Source organism: Nipponia nippon, unplaced genomic scaffold, assembly GCF_047370975.1.
Source record: "Nipponia nippon isolate SJK-2023a ecotype South Korea unplaced genomic scaffold, ASM4737097v1 scaffold_1, whole genome shotgun sequence".
Classification (NCBI taxonomy): domain Eukaryota; kingdom Metazoa; phylum Chordata; class Aves; order Pelecaniformes; family Threskiornithidae; genus Nipponia; species Nipponia nippon.
The window spans coordinates 164,375,270-164,396,092 of NW_028262290.1; the positions used below are offsets into that span (position 1 = coordinate 164,375,270).

At 41.4% G+C, this 20,823-nt stretch overlaps 1 protein-coding gene across 5 annotated transcripts in view; it reads right to left on the bottom strand.

The window, feature by feature from the left end:
- The window catches only part of OBSCN (obscurin, cytoskeletal calmodulin and titin-interacting RhoGEF), a 196,106-nt gene that overhangs the window by 102,860 nt on the left and 72,423 nt on the right, over positions 1-20,823 (bottom strand). For 4 of the 5 annotated variants that reach the window (XM_087731710.1, XM_087731701.1, XM_087731692.1 and 1 more), the window contains 13 exons: positions 20,141-20,407; positions 18,277-18,549; positions 16,295-16,561; positions 13,764-14,030; positions 12,592-12,858; positions 11,712-11,975; positions 10,872-11,138; positions 10,214-10,477; positions 9,011-9,277; positions 7,668-7,934; positions 6,085-6,348; positions 5,089-5,355; positions 4,027-4,290 (listed from right to left, as the gene is read on the bottom strand). In XM_087731710.1, coding sequence (XP_087587836.1) covers positions 4,027-4,290; positions 5,089-5,355; positions 6,085-6,348; positions 7,668-7,934; positions 9,011-9,277; positions 10,214-10,477; positions 10,872-11,138; positions 11,712-11,975; positions 12,592-12,858; positions 13,764-14,030; positions 16,295-16,561; positions 18,277-18,549; positions 20,141-20,407 — 3,465 coding nt within the window. The remainder of the gene's footprint in view (positions 1-4,026; positions 4,291-5,088; positions 5,356-6,084; positions 6,349-7,667; positions 7,935-9,010; positions 9,278-10,213; positions 10,478-10,871; positions 11,139-11,711; positions 11,976-12,591; positions 12,859-13,763; positions 14,031-16,294; positions 16,562-18,276; positions 18,550-20,140; positions 20,408-20,823) is intronic. The other variant, XM_087731726.1, reaches the window with a different exon arrangement.

The window sequence follows — 20,823 nt, forward strand, 5'->3', positions numbered from 1 at the left end:
GAACGAACCTTGGTGTTTACCAGTATCTATTCATGCCTAGTTATTGACATGAGGATCACATCACAGAAAGAAGGTACTAATTTGCATCATAGAAACACAAGGGTCTCACACTGCTTAAATTTGCTGATTGGTTTAGGGATGTATGGAGAATAAACAGGAATGGGAAAACTTCATGTATGGTCAAAACTATAGCTTTCTCAGTGTAATTCAGCCCAGGAAAAGCAATATGGTAGGTTACACCATGAACAGGAAAAAAAAAAAAACCTAAAGGAAAAAAAGAAAAGGATTTACCTTACATGTTAAGGATGCCTACAGACCTAGCCTGAGAGTTAGAATGAGGCTGAAGAGCAGAATCAGACAGACCTCTTGAAAGTGCTTGGGTAACAATAAAAAGGAAAAAGAAGGACGATGTCTTATAGCAGATTTCCACAAGGAAGACCTTCACACCAGAAAGTTCAGGTGTGTCCTAACACCTCATCCCTTTTTGGAACAGCTAATAGAATCGTTCAGAGCATAAGACTGGATGGTAATGTAACAATATATACTGTGGGAGCAGTAGGATGGGACAATGTCTGCTAGGTCTTTAGGATGGGGTAGAGACCACATTTGGATATAGAATATATATGAAAGAACAGAAGAGGAGGATGTCCAAGTCCTGAGTCTGACCAGCAAGAAATAAATATTTGAGAACACAGATTTGGAGGATAATTGGTCAGACACCAATTATGAAGCAGGAGAGGCTCATGGATTTTAGGACAAGTAATGATGGAGAAGAGGAAAAAAATTCTGTGGGCAACAAGAAAGCAAGCTTCAATAATTCAATAATTATTACTTACGATCAGGCAGAAGCAAACTTAAAGGATGAGGTAGTTTAAGAGAGTGGAAAGCTTCTTGAAGAAAGAATACAAAGGGCATAATTACACAGACTACCCGACTCCAAGGGCCACCAGGAATAACTTGCCTAAATCATGAATTCTTCCATGTCCTGAAACTTGAGAGACCTATAAAATACGGGAGGTTTAGATGAGTGCAAAAGAAATACTACAGAACGTAGAGGCAAAACCAGAAAGGACAGTTTCCCGGCATGTCTCAAGAAGGTCAAGGCCAGTTTCCCATTCCTGGACTCTGTCACCTCATGGACAAAGAGACCAACATGAAAGAGGGGCTGAAAGGTAATCTGCAAAATGATGCTGATATCAAATATCTCCAGACACAGCTGAATGCTGTATGTAGTTTCATCCAGCAACTGGGTGGTGAGATCACTACTCCAGGAGCTTTCCATGTCCTCTGCTCACAGTTCAAATTGTGGCTCTTGACTGTATCAGAATATTAGCATGCAAATCCCAGGAACCCTGGCCAGCCTGAACTAGAAAGAAGGAGAAATAATACAATGATATTCTGTACGTAGATTAGAAGGAAGAAAAACAACAAGAGAGAAGTTGGTCTACCAGCTTTCAGGAATGTAAGTTGGTGGTAGGTAAGAAGGGGTAGCTGAAGTGTTTAATTCCTTTTTCTTCTGTAATATTAAAAGTTAATGATAGCTAAGAAAGTAATAGGAATTCTGGCTAGGATAAGGAAAAAAAAAAAAAAGCTAGAGAACATTTAAATAAACGGAATATTCTCAAAGCACCTTGGTGTGATGAAATTTGCCCTGGAATACTTAAGGTACAAGCTTAACCAATATTAGACATTAACAGTTACACTGGAGAAATCAAAGAGAATGCATGATGTTCCACAAGTATAGGAAATAATGGAAACTCAGAGGTGGAAAAGGTCTCACAAATTGAAATGCACACATTTAGTTCTCACCATGTAAACCAAGAGTCTAAGCTCCCAGGACAGTCAAGAAAGATCAAAAGTCAATGGAGCCAATGGAGCTACCTCCTGACCAAATGTAAATGTCTCCTATATGATGAACTGGATGTCTCCCTGGCTTCCATTGACTGTGTTGATTAGATCTCCACAGACAATAGGAATTTAGGAACACTCACCAGTCTTGATCTACAAGCTGAATTCCACCCACAGTGCTTGTGTCTTGGAAAAAACAGGTGAGAAGAGGGAGGCAGACAGAGGATCTAAGAACCATGGCCATTTCAGCTTACCTTTAATTCTTTGAAAAACATTGTAGCAACACTTGGACTTCTGAAGAGCTTTTCTTTTCGTGAAGGAGTGGACCAGTGTAATATTTGTTGACATAGGTTAATGAACTTCTGTGAGAGACACACACAATATATGCTGTACACCTTGATTTTAGTAAAGCTCTTACTTTAACTACACTAGGAAGCACTAACAGCTTGAAAACCACAAAGACTGTTCAACTGTGATTTGCACTGACAATGAAAGAATGAGTTGAGCAGAGTTCCTCAGTGCTCTGGAGTCCAGTATTATTCAGCATTTTCTTTAGTGGCTTGGACTATCAAATGCAGAGTAATCATTAACTTTGCAGATGATCTCAAGCTGGGAAGGGAGAGAGGCTGAGAGCACTTTGTTAAACAGGATTAGGATATAGAAGATCTTGATGAAGCAGTGGTGAAAAAACAGGCTGCAATTCAGCAAGAGCAGGTGCAAAATACTATATTTAGGAACAATCAACAACACAAATACAAAATGAGGAACAATAGGCAGCAGATCTGCAGAGAGAGATTTGGGGTTACCAGAGGTCATGGAGCAAATGCAAGTCAAAAAATGCAATTCTGATGCGAATAAAGCAAACATCATATAGGATATATAAAAATGGAGCATCATATGCAAGACACGTGAAGCCTTTCAATGCTACTTCAGTCTGGCAAAGCCTCTGATGGAGCACTGTAGTCTGCTTTTGGCCACCACACTTCTAGAAAGATGTGGATTAACTGAAGATGGTCCAGAAAGCAAACAAAGATGAGCTGAAGTCTAGAAAACATGACCTATGAAGAAAGAGTGAAAGGATTGAAGGTGCTTAGTCCAGAAAAGAGAAGACAGAAAGGAGACATGATTTAAGTTTTCAGATCTTTCACAGAGAGGAAAATAATAAATATTTCTCTATTTCTACAGGACATATCCTGTAGACAAGATATGTCTACAGGACATATCCTGTAGACAAGAAGTAATGACTTAAACCAGCTCGAGAAAGACTGTTGTTGAAATTAGGAGACCTTTCTGGCAGTATTGATGGCTAGGCAGTGGAATGAGTGTCCAGGGGAACTGCAAACTCTTCAACACTCAAGTGAGGCTAGGTAGGTGTGATGGTGACTTGGGGCTCAAGGATGGACTAGATGACCCGTAAAAGTCCTTTCCAATTCTATTTTCCATGGTTAAATTAGAAGTTCAAGACTGAAGGCATCCTTGTTTTATTGGTAAACATGAAGATGAAAAAGTCTGGGCAGTAAAAAGAAATCAACTCATTGACCTACTGAATTTCCAGGTGAGAAAGATGGCTGAAACTACTTTCTACTGTCCTATGGCAATAGTGGAAATAAAGTTTCCCTCTCTTCCAAGAAAAGTTTGCAGATGAATTTAACTGAGGACTGTGAAGTACTCTCACACTATAATGCTGAGTATTCTGCAATATCAGAATACAAATCTACTCAATCCTTGGTCAGAGTTATATAGAAAAGTTGGATTGAATCAAGTTCTGTTTGCATTATTTAAAATGATCTGTCAAATCCTAACGTAACTTGAAATCTAAGATCGCTCTAAGACGTATGAATGTTCCTGCTGCTCCATCTCTCTAAGCTTAAGTCAAAAGTGAGTAAAACAGAACAAAAAATGCAAGCACGTGGCATCCTTCTGCTCTCAGTGTGGTGCAAAGCAGTACAGCCATGCACCAACAACAGCAAGAAGAACACAGGGAAAATGTTAGTCTAATCATGGAACTACAGTTCTAGTTAGAATTAGATAAAAATCACAATAAAAACAAGAAAATAATTTACTAACAGAATGAATGATGGCAAGATTAGAGAAAGAACTCATGTGTGTCAGTACTGAGGCTTCCAGAGGAAACAGGAGAAGCATCACACAAAAATTTCTCATTTCTGTTTTCTTTACCATGCACTGTCAGTGCTGCAGTAGTCTTCTCATCTCCACACACGCAGGTATACTCCCCAGCATCCTTGACTTCTAAAGCATGGATCAGCAGTTGTGCTGTAGTGCCTTCCTGTCTCATAGTATATTTTTCACTGGATTTGAGCACTTTATGTTTCTTTTTCCACTCCACAGAGGCAGCCCTAGATAGCTCACATTGCAGCGTGGCTGTTCCACCTTCGGTGGCTTCTTCATTCTTCATCTCTTTCTTGAAGTGTGCAGGCAAGGCTGAGGAGTTCAAAATGAGCAGAATGTATGACCATGGCAGCTATCCAAGTAACTATTTATCTGTGGTCTGTCAACCACATGTGACAAGCAAAGCTTTCCCTAATCAAATAGGATTGATAAACACTCTGGGAAACATATGGTGGTGACTTTGGAAAGCTGGAGAACACCTTGTTCATAAGTCAGAGCTTTTTTTACAGTATGGTCTATGGCATGAAACAGAGAACCACAGCAGTCTCAACTTCAGGCTCTGCAAGACTGAGCCCTACCTTACTTTGGGTATTGCTGGCACACTGGAAAATAAAGTCCAGCTGGGGTGTGTAAGTTCTATTGCAATGCAAATCATTACCGAAAAAAATTCATAAGTGAAACTGTATCCGAGGCATCAGTCTCACTTTCCCCATGAGATTTCTTCTCAGATAATGGACTAGCAGAACTTAACTGTCAAATTATTGTGAAACACTGAAAACTGTATCAAAAATATCTCATAATCAAATTGTAATATTCTCCACTTTAGGATTGTAACGTCTTTACAGCCAACATTACAATAATGCAATTTTCCTTTTTTAACAACTGCTACCGAACATGAGCAAAGCAGCAAGTTGGAACCAAGATGAATATCTGAAATTTTTGCAACGAATAGCTGATACTGACAAGTGTATTCAAGCATTTATGCCTGTGTCCACCCACATGTTGCTAAATTCATCAGAAACGGGGCTGCAATTTCAAAGCTGATACTACTATGCTCTTTAAAAACAAATGGTTGAAAATACTCCACTTAATTTTATTTTTTTTTTTTACCATTCACTTTTAGTGCAGCAGTGGTTTTCTGATCTCCATAACAGCATGTGTAATTTCCAGCATCTGTCAGATCTAAATCACGGATCACCAGCTCAGCAGTTGTGCCCTCGCATCTCATGGTGAACTTGTCATTTGGCTTCAGGGTTCTGTCTCCTTTCCTCCATTCCACAGCAGCTGTGGGCTTGTTCAGCTCGCAGCAGAAAGCGGCCGTGGCATTTTCTGTGGCTTCCACATTCTTCAACTCTTTTTTAAAATGTGGAGGAAGGGCTGAAGATCACAGGTGAAGAGAGAGCACTTTAAAATCGAGGAAATACTGCATCTCAACTGCTCCACTGGATTAAAACCCCTTAATCGCTAAAGGTTTTAGACTATACAGTACCCGAGAGGCAAATGATGATTTCAGGGGCATCCCTGCCTTATGCTCTGCAAGACACCGTTCAGCATGTCACAACTGAATTGGAAATCAGTGCTGTGAAACTTCAGCACTGGAAGGTATGCTTTAAAGGCATTTTAAGGTTTTAAGAGTTAAGCTGATTCCAAGCTTTCAAGGAAACATGCACAGCTCTGTCTTAAGACCGGATGAGCAATTAAAATGAACACTATGTTATTTAAGATTCCAGGCGGCAAGGTATTGTTCTCATCTGCCTTTCTCAGTTACTATCATAACAGAGCATCTTTCAATTCCATTCAAGTAAAACAAGTGAAATCTCAGTGATATGCCTAGACAAATTAATTAATGGAAATACTGCAAGTGCTATTTATGACTTCACCAAGGTCTGCTTCCAGATTCCATTACCATGAAAGAAAAGGGACAGAAAAGACTGTACGGTGCTATTTATCAGTCCCAAGTGAAGGACTTGCAGTAAAAGATATTCCCAGTGGTTGATAGAGTTGTTATAAAAATTTAAAATAATAGATGGGACCAAGAACAGTTTGTGATCCTACATGCGATCACAGATGACAAAGCAGGAAATTCCTATTAAACTTATTTTTTACCATGCACTGTCAGGGATGCAGTAGTCATCTTGTCTCCACACACACACGTGTAATCTCCTGCATCTTGTTCCTCCAGGCTATGGATTGTCAGCTCAGCAATGGTATCCTTCAGTCTCATTCTGTACTTCTCACTAGGCTTGAGCACCTTTTGCCCTTTTCTCCACTCCACCGGAGTGGGTTTAGTTAGCTCACACTGCAGAACAGCTGTCCCGTTTTCTGTGGCTTCCATATTGACAAGTTCTTTTTTGAACAGTGCAGGCAAAGCTATGGGACGTAATACAAACAGAGAGTACATCAAAACCATTAACCAGACCTTGAGGAAATTAGGAATAGGTCCTGAGGCCAGTCCTTCACTATTACAGGAAAACAAATCATAGTCTTGAAAATTTCATCTATTAGCAAAACTACTGCAGGATCCCACAGGGATAATTGCCACCATGACCAGCCTCTAATGTTGACTTATGCAGCATGCTCATCATTTCCCAGGTGATTCCAGTAGTCTACTATTTCAGTCTGAATTCATCTATCTTAAACATTAATGACCTGACTTTTGATTGAACGTCACTGCCCTAGATGATGGCACTGGTAGCTGGAGATCTCTGCCTTTCCTGACACCATAATTTATTTCTTGTTCAGAAAAAAAAAAAAAAAAAAAAAAAAAAAAATCAGTAATATAACTTCAGGTGCACCTTTAAGCCATAATTTCCAAGAACATAATGGCTCTAATATCAGGAATACAGAGATTTTTCTAGCAGCAGTCAGCAAGTTGCCTTGTGGTATGCCACCAAAGTAAAATGAAGTGACTTGCACAGGGACAAAAATGCCAGCTCAGAGGAGGGGAGGAACAGAAGCACCTCCAGCCGAGGGAAAGAAGAGGAAGGAAAAGCATGCAGAAAATCTGAGAAGAGAGTTTTGCATCCACAGTTTTGCCCCTCTCCTTAGAAGCATCTTATCCTTAATGTATATCTCAAATAAAAACTATTCTTTCATCTGTTGGAACTATATATGAGCTGCCTCTGCTGGAGGGGCAACCAAAGCTTGTCACTGTTCACCATGGCAGAGACAGGACCAAAACCTGTCTCACTATTCCCTAAATCAGGACCTGCAGGATAATGGTTTGGGTTTTTTTTTTGAAAGTACCATGTCCTCAGCAGAATACATCTCAGTCCCACAAAGGAGGAGGACAGTTATTCATTCCTGAATAGGAAAACGTCTCACTAACTGAGCTCAGCATTTTTAAACATCATTCCTTCAAGTTAAGCACTGAAATCCACTGACACCAGTGGGACGCAAGGACAAATCCTCTGAAAGCAAGCTTGCTGCTGGAGGTCTGCTCACTTTGGGCCTTACATACAGGTGCCTTTTTCAAAGTGAAGACTAAGATGAAAAATTCTCACAACTCTACCTTGTTATAAAGCCACCAATTTCAAACTGACAGACAGTGGGAGATGGGATGAAACACAGCCAGCAAAGCTAGAAAATGCTGCAGAACCAAAACATCAAAGCAAGTGGGAAAGAGACCTCTCGGAGAAAAGGATGCTCCCTGAAATACTGCTATCATAACGGAGAATGGCTTTTTTTACCATGGACTGTCAAGACAGCCGAGGTCTTCTGATCTCCACACACACAGGTATATTCTCCTGTATCTTCTACCTCCAGATCTCGGATCAACAGCTCTGCAGCAGTATCTTCTTGTCTCATCCTATACTTATCACTTGGTTTGAGTGTCTTGTCCCCTTTTTTCCACTCCACTGGGACACCGACCTTGCTCAGCTCGCAGTGGAGAGTGGCTGTTGCACCGTCAGTGGCTTCTCTGTTCTTTAATCCTTCTTTGAAAAATGCAGGCAAAGCTGAAGGACAGTAATATGAGCAGTGAGATGTAATGCTCCCAAGAGTTAAAATTAAGCATGGATGTTTAATTTTCCTTTTCCCTCTTATCTTGAACTGATTTATCAATACAAGATCATAGATTCGCAATAGTCTCCATGAATCAGTATGAGGAAAGAAATGTCATCACTAGGAAAGGATTCAATGCTTGCAGTAGTCTGTAGAGATATTTTACATGTACTCAGTCACAAATCAATATGGACAGAAATAGAAAACCCAATTTTTTCCTGTGAAATTTCAGGCAAAAAGAATAAATACTAATTTGAAATTTCTGAAAAAAATTGGTTTTCTTATACGACTTTTTAAATCATAATGGGAGTACATTTGCTATGTTTTCACATACTTAAGCAAATGAAAAGACATTGTCTGTTAGAAAAATGAAACACTGGAGTTTCATTCTAAATGTCAGTTTGAAATGAAATTATTCATTTCAATACATGGTGGGAAAACAGGCGTTTTCACCTGAACTGACATATCCTTTCAAACACGTCAGTTGCAGTAAAAATCAAAGTTCTCCCTGGGAATGGTCGTCCCTTAGAAGGTTTGGGCTTGCTTTACACAGGAGAGTAACTGAATGCAATGACAACTGGTCCATATGTACAAAAGCACCTTGTTGTCCCAGGAATGGAGTACGGGAATAAGATTCCAAGGAATAACCTAACTTTTGGGAATTTTATGAAACCTTAAAAATATTAAGTCATAGTCCCTTCGAGGCAACCCATTTTATTGGGCTTGAGCATAACAGGGAGCCTAATAAAAGAAACTTTCAAGGGGAAAAGCAAAGTGATGGACCCTAATTAAAACAGTGGAGGCAATCAGAGCTGCCTATGTGTTTCTCTGAGCTTGCACACTGATACCCCTCTTGTGCCTCGAACCCCGGCTGCACTAACGCCAATGGGAGCACCTCATTGGCATCAGTGAGCTGTGGATAAGGGTCTGGCAGAAGGACGGAGATGGTAGGGTAACCAGGTATCTGTCCAAATGGACAGAGAACAGAGCATAGCTACTTTAAGTATGTGTCTTGTTTTGTTTGCTTTACCATGTACTGTTAAAACTGCCATAGTCTGCTGGTCTCCGCACACACAGGAATAATTTCCAGCATCTGTTGTGTCTAGATTTTGGATTATAAGCTCGGCAATGACACCTTCGCGTTTCATTTTATACTTGTCACTTGATTTGAGGGTCTTGAAGCCCTTCTTCCACTCCACGTTAGCAGCAGCCTTGTTCAGCTCACAGCGCAGAGAGACACTTTTACCTTCTGTGGCTTCTTCATCTGTCAGTTCTTTGGTGAAAAGAGCAGGCAGGACTGCAGAGTAAATGCAATACGGACATCGCATCAAAGCTGAGAAATCCTGACCCACGATCTATTCACTCTTTTCTCTTATCTCCCTGAACCTGCGTGTCACTGAAGCCACAAGGCCTTCTTCACACTCCAGGATTTTGTTAGTCTCTAACATTTCAAAAGAGATTTCAGTCTGATTTTTAATTTTTTGTCCTTACACTTTAAAAGTTACTATAAAAGCAAGCCTGTCTATCTGCAAACTTCGCTGACAAGCCATCTACTTTTTACTTTATACACCATAAAATCAAAAGGGTAAAATCAGAGGCCATATTTCAATATGAGACCCAAAGCATTTTGTTTCCTTTGAGAAAAACAGCAGTTCCACAGAAGTGCCTGATTCATGGCACTGTCTGCATTTTTATAAATAGAGGCCCTTAAAACAGAGCAGTTACAAACATGCTGTCAGCTTTCTGCAGAGCTAAAGTATATGCTTTGGAAGGGTTAGGCTAAAACTGGTAAAAAAGGACTGGGAATAGCAGAGGAACAAAATGGCAATTTTTCATTAAGATAGTCGTGTAGCATCATACTTTGATGAAAACTTTTTCCTCTTAGGAGCAACAAGTATAACAGTCTAAGTTACAAAAAGTAAATATTATTCCCACTTGTAGGTCAATCCCTATGGGAAAACTTAAACAAGCAGCTATACTGGACTAGGGAGATTGTGCTGAGTTGGGGACCTGTACTCCACTTGTCATTTGAACATAGCACCTAGGAAGACAAATAGCACATCAAGAGGGCATCAGGTGAAAGGAGAGAGAGAGAAGGAAAACAGGATAGAAAAATTAATCAGCAGAGGGGAGGACAGAAAGTATACAGGGACCAGATGAAACAGGAGAAAAAGAAGAAGAGTTTAGAATTATACAGGTTTACTTGGGGCACGTGCTGAGAATTTCTTTTTACCATTTACTGTCAAAGCAGCTGTAGTCTGTTGATCTCCACACACACAGCTGTAGTCACCAGTGTCTGCCAAATCCAAATCCCGGATCATCAGCTCCGCAAAGGGACCTTCCTGCTCTATTTTGTATTTTTCACTTGGCGTGAGGACCATATTCCCCTTTCTCCACTCAACCGGGGCCGATTTGCTCAGTTTACAGTGCAAAGTGACTGCCTCCCCCTCTGTAGCTTCCTTGTTCAACATTTTTTCTTGGAAGAGGATAGGCAAGGCTGAAGGATGCAATACCAAGAGAAGAAATCAGCACTAGGACGAAATGAACTGGACTCTGCTGTGAGTTACTGGGCTGCAGTGGATACATTTAACAAAAAATGCACTACTGAGAGGTGGATACAGTTGAAAGGGGGATAAAATCTCCTAGGGTGGAGAGAAATAAATTAGCGAAAACAATATATGACATAGCTGTGCTGTCTCAAAGCAAAAAAAAAAAAAAAAAAAAAAAAAAAGCACAAGGGAATACTCTCTAATAGGGGGACTCTTTAGCACCACAGAGCCGAGAACATGAAACCTCTAAGAAATCTCACTGACCAAACTTTGGATGACCAGCAAATGCTGTCAAACACACTAAGTTTGGGGCTTAATGAGCAAAATGGGTAGAATGGTTACCATTCACTCTCAAGGCAGCTGTTGTCTTCTGGTCTCCACACATGCAGGTATAGCTCCCAGCATCCGTCAAGTCTAGGTCTTGGATAACTAGCTCAACGAAACGCCCTTCCCGTCTCATTTTGTATTTGCCATTTGGCATCAACACCTTCCCATCCTTCCTCCACTCGACTGAGCCCACCGCCTGGCTCAGCTCGCACTGCAGCGTGGCCGTCCCGCTCTCGGTGGCTTCCTCGTTCTTCAGCTCTTTTTTGAAACGGACTGGCAGGGCTGAGAGATGCAGAATGAAAAGGGATTGCAACCCAAAACCCTGCCCAGATCTCTGGTCAGAGGCTGAATCGTGATTTATCGTATGACTACCTAAGCCTTATTCCAACACCCTTATCCTTAAGCACATCCTGCCTTTTTTTGTGGATGGTAAAACAAATTCTCTAGTAAATTGTTCTGTGAGAATCAAAGTATGTATGATCTTGACTGGGATCAAGTATACAAATGACAAACACATCCTCGCCATTAAAGGTGATGAACCCTCCTTAACAGAAAATCTCAAGGAATCTTCTGTTTCCATACTAATTCAGGAAAACATACATGCATGTCAGCACCCTTCACTTGAGGAAGGGTGAGAAGACAACACAACACACACACATCCAACAGTGGGCATAATGAAAGCTGATCATGGATGGAGATTGGGGAAAGGAGTGACATGGCAACATGAAAAAGTGGAAGGATGAAAAAAGTAGAAGCAGGACATGAAGATAGGTGTTGTGAGGGAATGTACAGAGGAGGAAGGAAGAGATGGACAAAAACATTCCAGAGTTTCACAGGTTATTTCTGACTTTTTACCATTCACTGACAAGGCTGCTGTGGTTTTTTGGTTCCCCACTACACATGTATAATCTCCAGCATCCTTTGGGTCCAGATTGTGGATCAGCAGCTCAGCCACCGTGCCCTCCTGTCTCATCCTGTACTTGTTACTCGGTCGGAGAAGAACATGCCCCTTCCTCCACTCCACGGGGGCCTCTCTGCTCAGCTGGCATCGCAGGGTGGCGGTCCCACCTTCCACAGCTTCCATGTTCTTCAGCTCTTCTTTGATGAGCGCAGAGACGGCTGAGGAATGAAGCGTTCCCATTTTACTTTAGGAGCATCATTACCAACTGGTGACCTCATACGGGACTCAAAACCAAAACAAATTCTCTTGGAACAGCTAATAAGCTCTGACCTACCTGCATGTCCAGGACTCTACTTGGCGTTACAATAGCACACCATGGGTTTGGGAGGAAATAAAACCAAAACAATTATTTCCCAATAATTAGAACATCAACGTAATTACCCTTCTGCTGCCCAAACGCTGTTGGTCACAGGCACGTGAAAAACTCGCTGAGAAAGTGCAGAAAAGAATTGCATATTCTTTAACAAAATGTGTAGCTAAGGCCCTTCTTACCTCCTGGCTTAGAGCTCAGACAAGCACCTCTATCCAGAGCAGAAAGCAGAACAGTTATTTCAGAGGCAAGGAAAGATATCTTGTTATTAAGGATATTTGATTGCTATGTTGTAGCACAAAGTTATTGTCCTAGAAAACAGAGAACATAATGGACCCAGCCAGAGCTGCCTTTTGTTTGTCCTGATCCCTTTTTATCTTAATGCTCACTATAAATGCGCAGGAGCTAGCAGGACCATGGCAAGAACAACAACAAATGGTCACAAGCACGTGTCTTATTCCTACCATGGATTTTGACTTGGGCTGTGGTCTGCTGGTCTCCAGTGTCACAGGTGTATCTTCCCGCATCTTCTGGCTCTGTATTATGAATCACCAGCTCTGCCACTGTCCCCTTCTGCTTCATTTCATATTTGGCACTTGCCTGGAGCGTGGCTTCTCCCTTCTTCCACACCACTGTGGCATCAGCTTTTGTGAGTTCACAGCGCAGGGAGACAGATTTCCCCTCTTCCATTTCCGTGTTCTCCAGGGCTTGTTTAAAAAGGACAGGCACAGCTAGAACACAGAACCAGGGATTAGGACATGCTCTCTTGACCTGCTGTACAACAAGTACCCCATGATGGCTGTCACCCCTTAAAACTAGTCCTTTTCCAAATGAGAAGAGCCACCCTAGACCCTCCCTTGGCTATGTGACATCGAAGTGATTCTGCTTGGGAGCAGGAAGAAATCTCTCCCCCAGATGTTATCATCTCACTGAGGATTCCTAGGACTATGGGGGAAAGTTTCTCTCATCTTTAATGAGGATCCCTTCAGAGTCCTCTGAGCATCCTCAGCTAATAAATTCCTTGTTGCTACAGGGCTCTGTGACAGTATACTTGCCCTGTATCTCTCCTGCTTTCTGCTCCAGCACGTACTACTTTTGTTATACTACTAAAGCCACTGTATTTGTTTAACGGCATTGGGGAGTGCAGATGGCGTCTAGGAGCCTTTAGAAAAAGGATGCTTTGGGGAGTTTGAGGGTCTAAACATTAATCAGGGACTGAACTTGACTTATGTTTTCATGTTCTTCTTGTGCTCCCATGCTCATGGTCTCCAACTCTAACTCCAATCTTAATCACAGCCATGTAAAAAAGCTGATAGGTCAGGTACTACGGCATGTAGGGTATAGAGAATGAACCCTTTGCACTTACTTATTTTCTGCTTAGTGGGAAGTTACAGATTTAAAATCCCAGATGCATAAAATGAGATTACATGAATGAAATATATACAGGTGCTTACAAGTATGCATTACCATTAAATTTTACATATGAATTTGTAGATGGCACTGCCACAAAGTGCTGTGGGGTTTTTGGGTTTGTTTCGGGTTTTTTTTTTTGTTTTTTGTTTTGTTTTGTTTTTTAATAGAAGATTTATTAAGCAATGCATTAAGAAAGCATGGCAACATATCTAACTCTGCCTACCATTTACTTTCACCCGAGCAGTGGTCTTCAGTTCCCCAGTGCTGCAGGTATATTCCCCAGCGTCTATCGATTTGACATCTCGAATAATGAGCTCTGCCACAGTACCACGCTGCTTAAATTCATACTTCTCGCTGGCATAGAGAACAGTGTCTCCTTTCATCCATTTCACTGGGATATCAGGTTTGCTGAGCTCACAGGTCAGCTTAACTTGTTTTCCTTCTTTAGCTTCTTCATTTTGGAGCTCTTGCTTGAAAAGAATTGGTATTTCTGAAAAAGAACGTTGCAGATGGCTAAGGAAACACATGAGATTGGAAATCACTTTTTCCTTTTTGTTTCAGACTTTGCTATTCAGATAGAAAACCACAGGAACAGAAAAGCACTAGTAAACAGTAAACAGATTCTTACATCTCACATCTGGCTGCCAGCACTCTACAGCAGAAAAAAAATATTTGAGACCTTATGCTTTTTTCCCTTTTAACCACTATTTGTACTATTGAAAACTGCAAATGTTACTGTTGTCATTTATTAACCTCAGGGGCCGATGCTGCCCTGCTATTAATGACACAAACAGTGTGTTGCAGATGGGTGGTCAGAGCTGGATCACAGGCACAAAAAACGTAGAACTTTACTGAAGTCAACTGGCACATAACACAGAGGACACAAAAAAATGGCAAAGCACTTTCTGTCATTACCAGCAGTATTGATTTCTCATTATAAAAAAAAAAACCCACAACATATTTTTATCAGACATGAATACAGACTTAAAAACAGCACAGAGCATACACAGAGAGGAAAGCACAGCTGTATGTGAAAGGGTCCCCGTGGAGGTTCCTATGCAGGCTCTGTCACAGCCTGGGATCGAAGGCTTTAAGGTGAGCTACTGTAGAGAAGGCACTTACTGTGGAAAAAAAACTCAACTGAAGTTTTTTCCCTGTCAGGTCTTGAAAAAAAAACCCAAGTTCTTCCTGGCTTCTGCTGTCTTATGAATATGCAAGTCAGCTACTGATACATGATGCAGTTGTCCTGTGGCTGTTGAAAAACTACAGCCTATTCTTCTGTTCCCCTTTTACCTCTGGTTTGGGACACAGTGTCACATGGCTACCTTTTTTTTTCTTCCCCTCCTATTTTTGCATTCTGCTGTTCTGATGTGACCCTAATAGATAAAGGAAAGCTACAACAGTGTAATTTGTTGTAGGCATCCTTATGACTTGACTCCTTCACATCTACTGGTGATCTGAATCCAAGCGTTTAAGTCCTGCATCCATCCACACCCTTCCTTGTGAAGGGAAAAATGGAACTGTTTAACACTTATTATGACTTATTATGTTTTTTCTAACAGAAAAATTCCTCTTCATTATGGGTGAGATCCAGGTCCTACTAAAGTCAACATAGATATTTCTTTTTTATGTAACATGTGTTGGGGAAGCATCCTAGTACTAATGAAAGACATAGCAAATCTGGACCATTAACCATCACCTCTCTTCCCCATTACATCGTCAAGATTTTCTTTTTCCTTGCACAGCAGATCTCAGCCTTAAGTTGGCTTGTTTCTTTGTGTTCTAGATAAATACTGTGAGAATCTTGCCTTCCCTCTTCATGCTCTGAGGTTCAGGCTGACTATTCCAACAACCCAAATGCTTTTTGTTCACAATGACTTCTCTAATCCAGGTGCAGATTCCAATCAATCCCTCCAGAGCATGTTAAGACAACCTGCATGCAGGTTATCCACTGGTCAGGCTAAACCCAGCCTGTGCCATTAACAGCCTCCTTGTATCTGCTCAAACCTGCCCATACAAATGAGCAATTTTGCTCACAGGAACCAAGCTCCTCCTCAACCTCAGGCTGGAGCAGTGACTCAAGACAGGCTGGAGCAGTTATAATGTGGGTAGCAGGTGAGCCTGGTTTTGACACAGCTCAGACCCAACGCTTACCTAATGTACATGGTGCTTACCCAATGTGCTCGAGGAAGTACATTAAAGTCTCATGTGTCTAAAGAGACCTTTTGCTCCAGCTCAGACCATAACCCTTCAGACGGCACCTCCTGCCTTGATCATGATCTTTGGAATAAAAAAAACTTTGGATGCACTACTCAATAAATTTGGCTGCCTAAAGCAATTACCCAGACAAATGTGGGTGTATGAGCTGTCTTCCTTGGAGAGAGCCATCAGTGGAGACAGCTTCAGAAGGTGACTCATCCTTTCTCTGGATTACCTCTTAGGCTCAGTGGATCCCCTACAGAGACGCCCGCTGTTCTCTACTGACCCATTGCTCTCTGCTCCAGAGAGCTTAGGCACTTAACTCTCATAGAGCTAACATTGGGTAAGATGAAGGGTTTTCCTGTTTCACATGCTGTCACCTCTCTGGCTGCTGTCCTGGATGACTTGATGAGAAGAACCACTCCTGCATTTTCGTGCAAAGACATGAGGTTCCTTTTCAGTATAGTTTCACATTTTTATCATTTCAATTTATTACTCTGACCTCAGTGTTAGATGACGAGTTAGGACCCAAACCATCGCTCCAAATGTTCTTACCCTTGACAGTAATAACCGCACTACTTTTAGCTGCTCCAGCCTCACACTCATATCTGCCACTGTCTCTTTCTTCTGCCCTGTGAATGACAAGCTTGGCTTCAAATCCTGACCGGCTGATGTTATACTTGGAAGAATTCCTAAGGCTCTTCCCATCTTTGCACCACTTCACAGGGCTGTCTGATTTGGAGGTCTCACAGTGAAGGATCACATCCTCTCCCTCAGCGACTTCAGTATCAACCAGTTCCTTCGTGAAGATGCAGGGCTTCTCTAGAATCACATAAAAACCGTCTGAGATGCTTCAGAAGACGTGAGGATTTTCAGATCACAAGTAATCCGAGAGATTTACATCCAAGATTACTTGTATCAAAATTACAGGTCAAGGTTAGTAACAACTAATTTGGTGTTCATGACTATAAAGCCCTCAGAAAGGCACCAGTCATGCCATAAAATGTTGTTTAGTAAACACCTGACACCATCTGGGAGAAACTGAGAAGAAAATATGCCTGTTGAAGAATCATAGAATGGTTTTGGTTGGAAGGGACCTTAAAGATCATCTGGTTTCACCCCCCCTGCCATGGGCACGGACACCTTCCACTAGACCAGGTTGCTCAAAGCCCCATCCAACCTGGCCTTGAACACTTCCAGGGATGGGGCATCCACAACTTCTCTGGGCAACTTTTTCTTCCAGTGCCTCACCACCCTCATAGTGAAGAACATAAATAAGATCTCTCTTGCATCTCATTAAATACAAACAAGATGGAGACACAATTTTCCTAAGCCCTTCTACATGTGAGCTGATTAGTTTGAACCTTCTAACTGAATGTGGAAAAGGAATTCTGCATGAAGCGAGGTGCAATACAGATCTCTCAAAGCCAATCATCTAGAGCAGGTCTCATCTCATCAGTATGCATCATCTAAAAACCAGGCAGATAGCTCAGACTGGTCATGTAGGGTGTCTCTATAACTGTTGGAAGATGACGGACACCTCCAGAGACCAGATATTCACTTCCAAAATAGGTCATTAGGACAAAGAAGATGAACTGCTCTCTGGAAGTACTTGTCTTTCTACCAGCTTATAGAAGTAGCCTAATCTAGATACCAAGAGCTAAATTAGCCAAGGTACATCTCATCCCTCCTAGCTTAATGCTTTTTAATCCATAAAAATCCAATCAATCAGGAGACCAAAACCTGTTTGGGGTACTATAGCATCACATATTAGTGTTACCGAAAGGAATCAGCCTTTTGCAAATAAGACCTTTCATTTGCTTTCAGAAAAATCTGTTTGCATTTCTATAGCAAGGCAAAATTTGGGAAAATTTTCAAATTTTGAAAAAAAATTCTTTGCAAGAAACGTGGTGATTCTGAAAAGAATGGGAATATGATCTGACACGGTGGAGACTGTGTTTTACATCTCTGGGCAATGAGAAATATTTATGTTTCCAGTAAGAAAACACCTGTCTAATCCTGCACTCTTGGGCCGTCTGGCATTCATTTTATTCCCTCACTAGAGAAGTAGACTAACACTTCAGTTTTAACTCAGTTTAACTTTGCCAGAGAAAATAATTCATTGTCAACAATGACTAGCAGAGAACACATGTAATGTTGCCTTTCAAACAACGGAAACTAAATAAAAAACTTCTTGGTTGCACTTTTTTTTTTTTTCTTCAACTAATTCATTTCTCCTCACTCACCCTATCAGCTTGGCTCAAGGAAAACTGGACAAGGCATCCAATGTACCATCACTACATATAACATTCCCATCTAACGTCCAACAAACACACCGAGAGTTGTCCAGGATTACAAAGTGTTAATTCCCCAGCCCTAGCTTCATTATATAGATAATGCTATTATTGAACATCTACAGATATACATATGATGGGGCCAAATTTGTAACATTTTTGTTCTTTTTTTCACCTACCCACATTAACCCATAGATATTTCTACACATTCTTTCCTCTCCTGCAGTTTTATGATTGAATTACCTTTAACAACCAAACTGGCAGAGGTTTTCTTATCACCAGCTTCAAATGTAATGACCCCCGAGTCCTTCAGAGAGAGTTTTTTCAATGTTAGCAAGTGATATCCACCAGGCTGAGACTGGATCTCATTAAGTTCATTGGTATGGAGCGGGGTTTTATCCAAAAACCACTGCACTTTGCTATAGTCTACAGGAGAGATTCTGCATTTGAACATGGCAGATTCCCCTTCTAACACAGTGACATCTTCCAGGTCTTCTGTTATTAGCACTTTTTGGCCTGAAAGGAACATAGACACATCAATTATTGGAATCTTCAGTTTCTAGCGTGAAAATCGATATGGAAAACTCCAAGATTTCCCACATGAGTATTTCAAGAAATACGTTCATGGTACGGAAGACTGAAACACAATTCCCCTGTTATTGAACACAAAAACCATCCACAGGCAGATAATATCTACAGGACACACACCAAAATAGGATGAAGACAATTTCAAAGCACCAGAACACATATAGCAGAACAAGTAGCCAGCACAATGCAAATGCAGTGTTCTAAAGTTTCTCCTAATGAAAGGACCTGGAAAGGCTGAAAGGATGCATCTCTGACAGCATCATTGGGCTCTAGACATCACTAAGCAGATGATCCCTCCCATGACAGCCCCTCTGTTTTTCTAGAGCTTTCTTGCTTTCTATGGGATAGGACCACTCGGCCCCCACCTTCTTTGAGCTTAGTCCAACCGTAAACACAGTGGGAAGCGGGGAGAGTGTCTGACTGCAGCTTTAGTAAAAATAAACAAGACAACAGCCCTGAAAACCTGCCTGTATAGATATAGACAGAGATACACCTAACTATAAATAAATAAATAAAATAAGGTTATCACTGTATACAAAGATATATCCGATGTTGTTCCTACTTACAAAACCAGTACAGGGAATTTTTACTTTTCTCTTGAGCTTTGTGACAGAAAAGTATTTTTTTCACTCAGATGTTAGAAACCTCACAGCAACTTCAGGTAGCTCAGATCCCGAGGCCATGATGGGGATTAAGAACAATTTTGTTCTCAAGGCTGCTCTAGCAGATGATCAGAGGTGGAGGAGTCTGGCTTTACCCCCTTAGTCTTTAATAACTAGCTATAATAATAAGCGGACACTGCCACTGCATCTCTATGCAAATATTCTTGAATTATTCCTCTTATTCTCTTCATTGCTTCATCTATTTCAGCTGAAGAATTTCTCCGAGTTGGGGCTCCAGCGAGGAAACTGTGAGGAGCAGTAAAAACCAGAACTCGCTCCTTCCCCTTAAACGCTGCCCTGCTGTTAGCATTGGCCACCGCAACTTATTTTCTGCCTGTAGCATCAAACAAAAGCTGCTTGGGTTGTACTCTTCAGCTGGAGGGTGTAACTCATGTCTAAGGCACAGAGGGACATTAAGCACTTAAAGATCCCTGGACAGCTCATTCACCGATGCCCTCTTAGAAACCACTGCTGAAAGAGGCATCAAGGGACATGGAGAAAAGAAAAGAGCCTGGAGGCAGAATAATTTTTCCCTCATCTAATAGCAGGCACTCTGAATCATATCCATCATATGTTCACACAGGAACACCAGCCTCTCCTCACATCAGCATTTTGGGTTTTAAATCATACCCAAAGTACTCCAGGTGTAATTGCTTCAAATCGACAAATTGCTCTACATGTCCAGCTCCCTGTTGCTATATTTTTGTCCACATGCCCTGTGCAGCGTACGTACATCGTGACTCAAAGCCAGAAATCAGTAGATCTGCTACCTATATGCTGAGAAATAGATCTACCTATGCATATAAGGTTTCCTAGTGGTGAAACAGGATGTACAATCATATTCCTCTCATGCATACCTTGCACGACTAGCTTGGCTCTGGACTGGGCATCACCAATGTCACAGGTGTAAGTGTCACTGTCACTTTTCTCCAAGTTATTTATTGTCAGCTGCAAGACTTGTCCTTTTTGTGTGATCTCATATTTCTTGCTAACCCTGAGTTCAGCTATGCCTTTCCTCCAGACCACAGAGGATGCAGCTTTCTCCGTCTGGCACATAAAAACTGCAGTTCCACTTTCATCAGCTTTCAGGTCTGAAAGTTCCTTGACAAAATAATTAGGTTTTTCTGGAAGGGGAAAAAAAAGAAAAAAAGATAGAGGCAGAGAAAGATTCGTTACCCAAACAAGTCCTGAGCATACAGCTTGGTCTTGAATCCCCTCTGCCCCCACTTGTAGAATCACAGAATATGGAATCATAGAAACATTTAGATTGGAAGAGACCCTTAAGATCATCAAGTCCAACCATTAATCTAACACTCCGAAGGCCACCACTAAACCATGTCCCTAAGCACCACGTCTATCCTTCTTTTAAATACCTCCAGGGATGGAGACTCAACCACTTCCCTGGGCAGCCTGGTCCAATGCTTGACTACCCTTTCAGTGAAGAAGTTTTTCCTAGTGCCCAATCTAAACCTCCCCTGGTGCAGCTTGAGACCATTTCCTCTCATCCTATCAGATGGAATGGATCTAAGATCACCAGCTC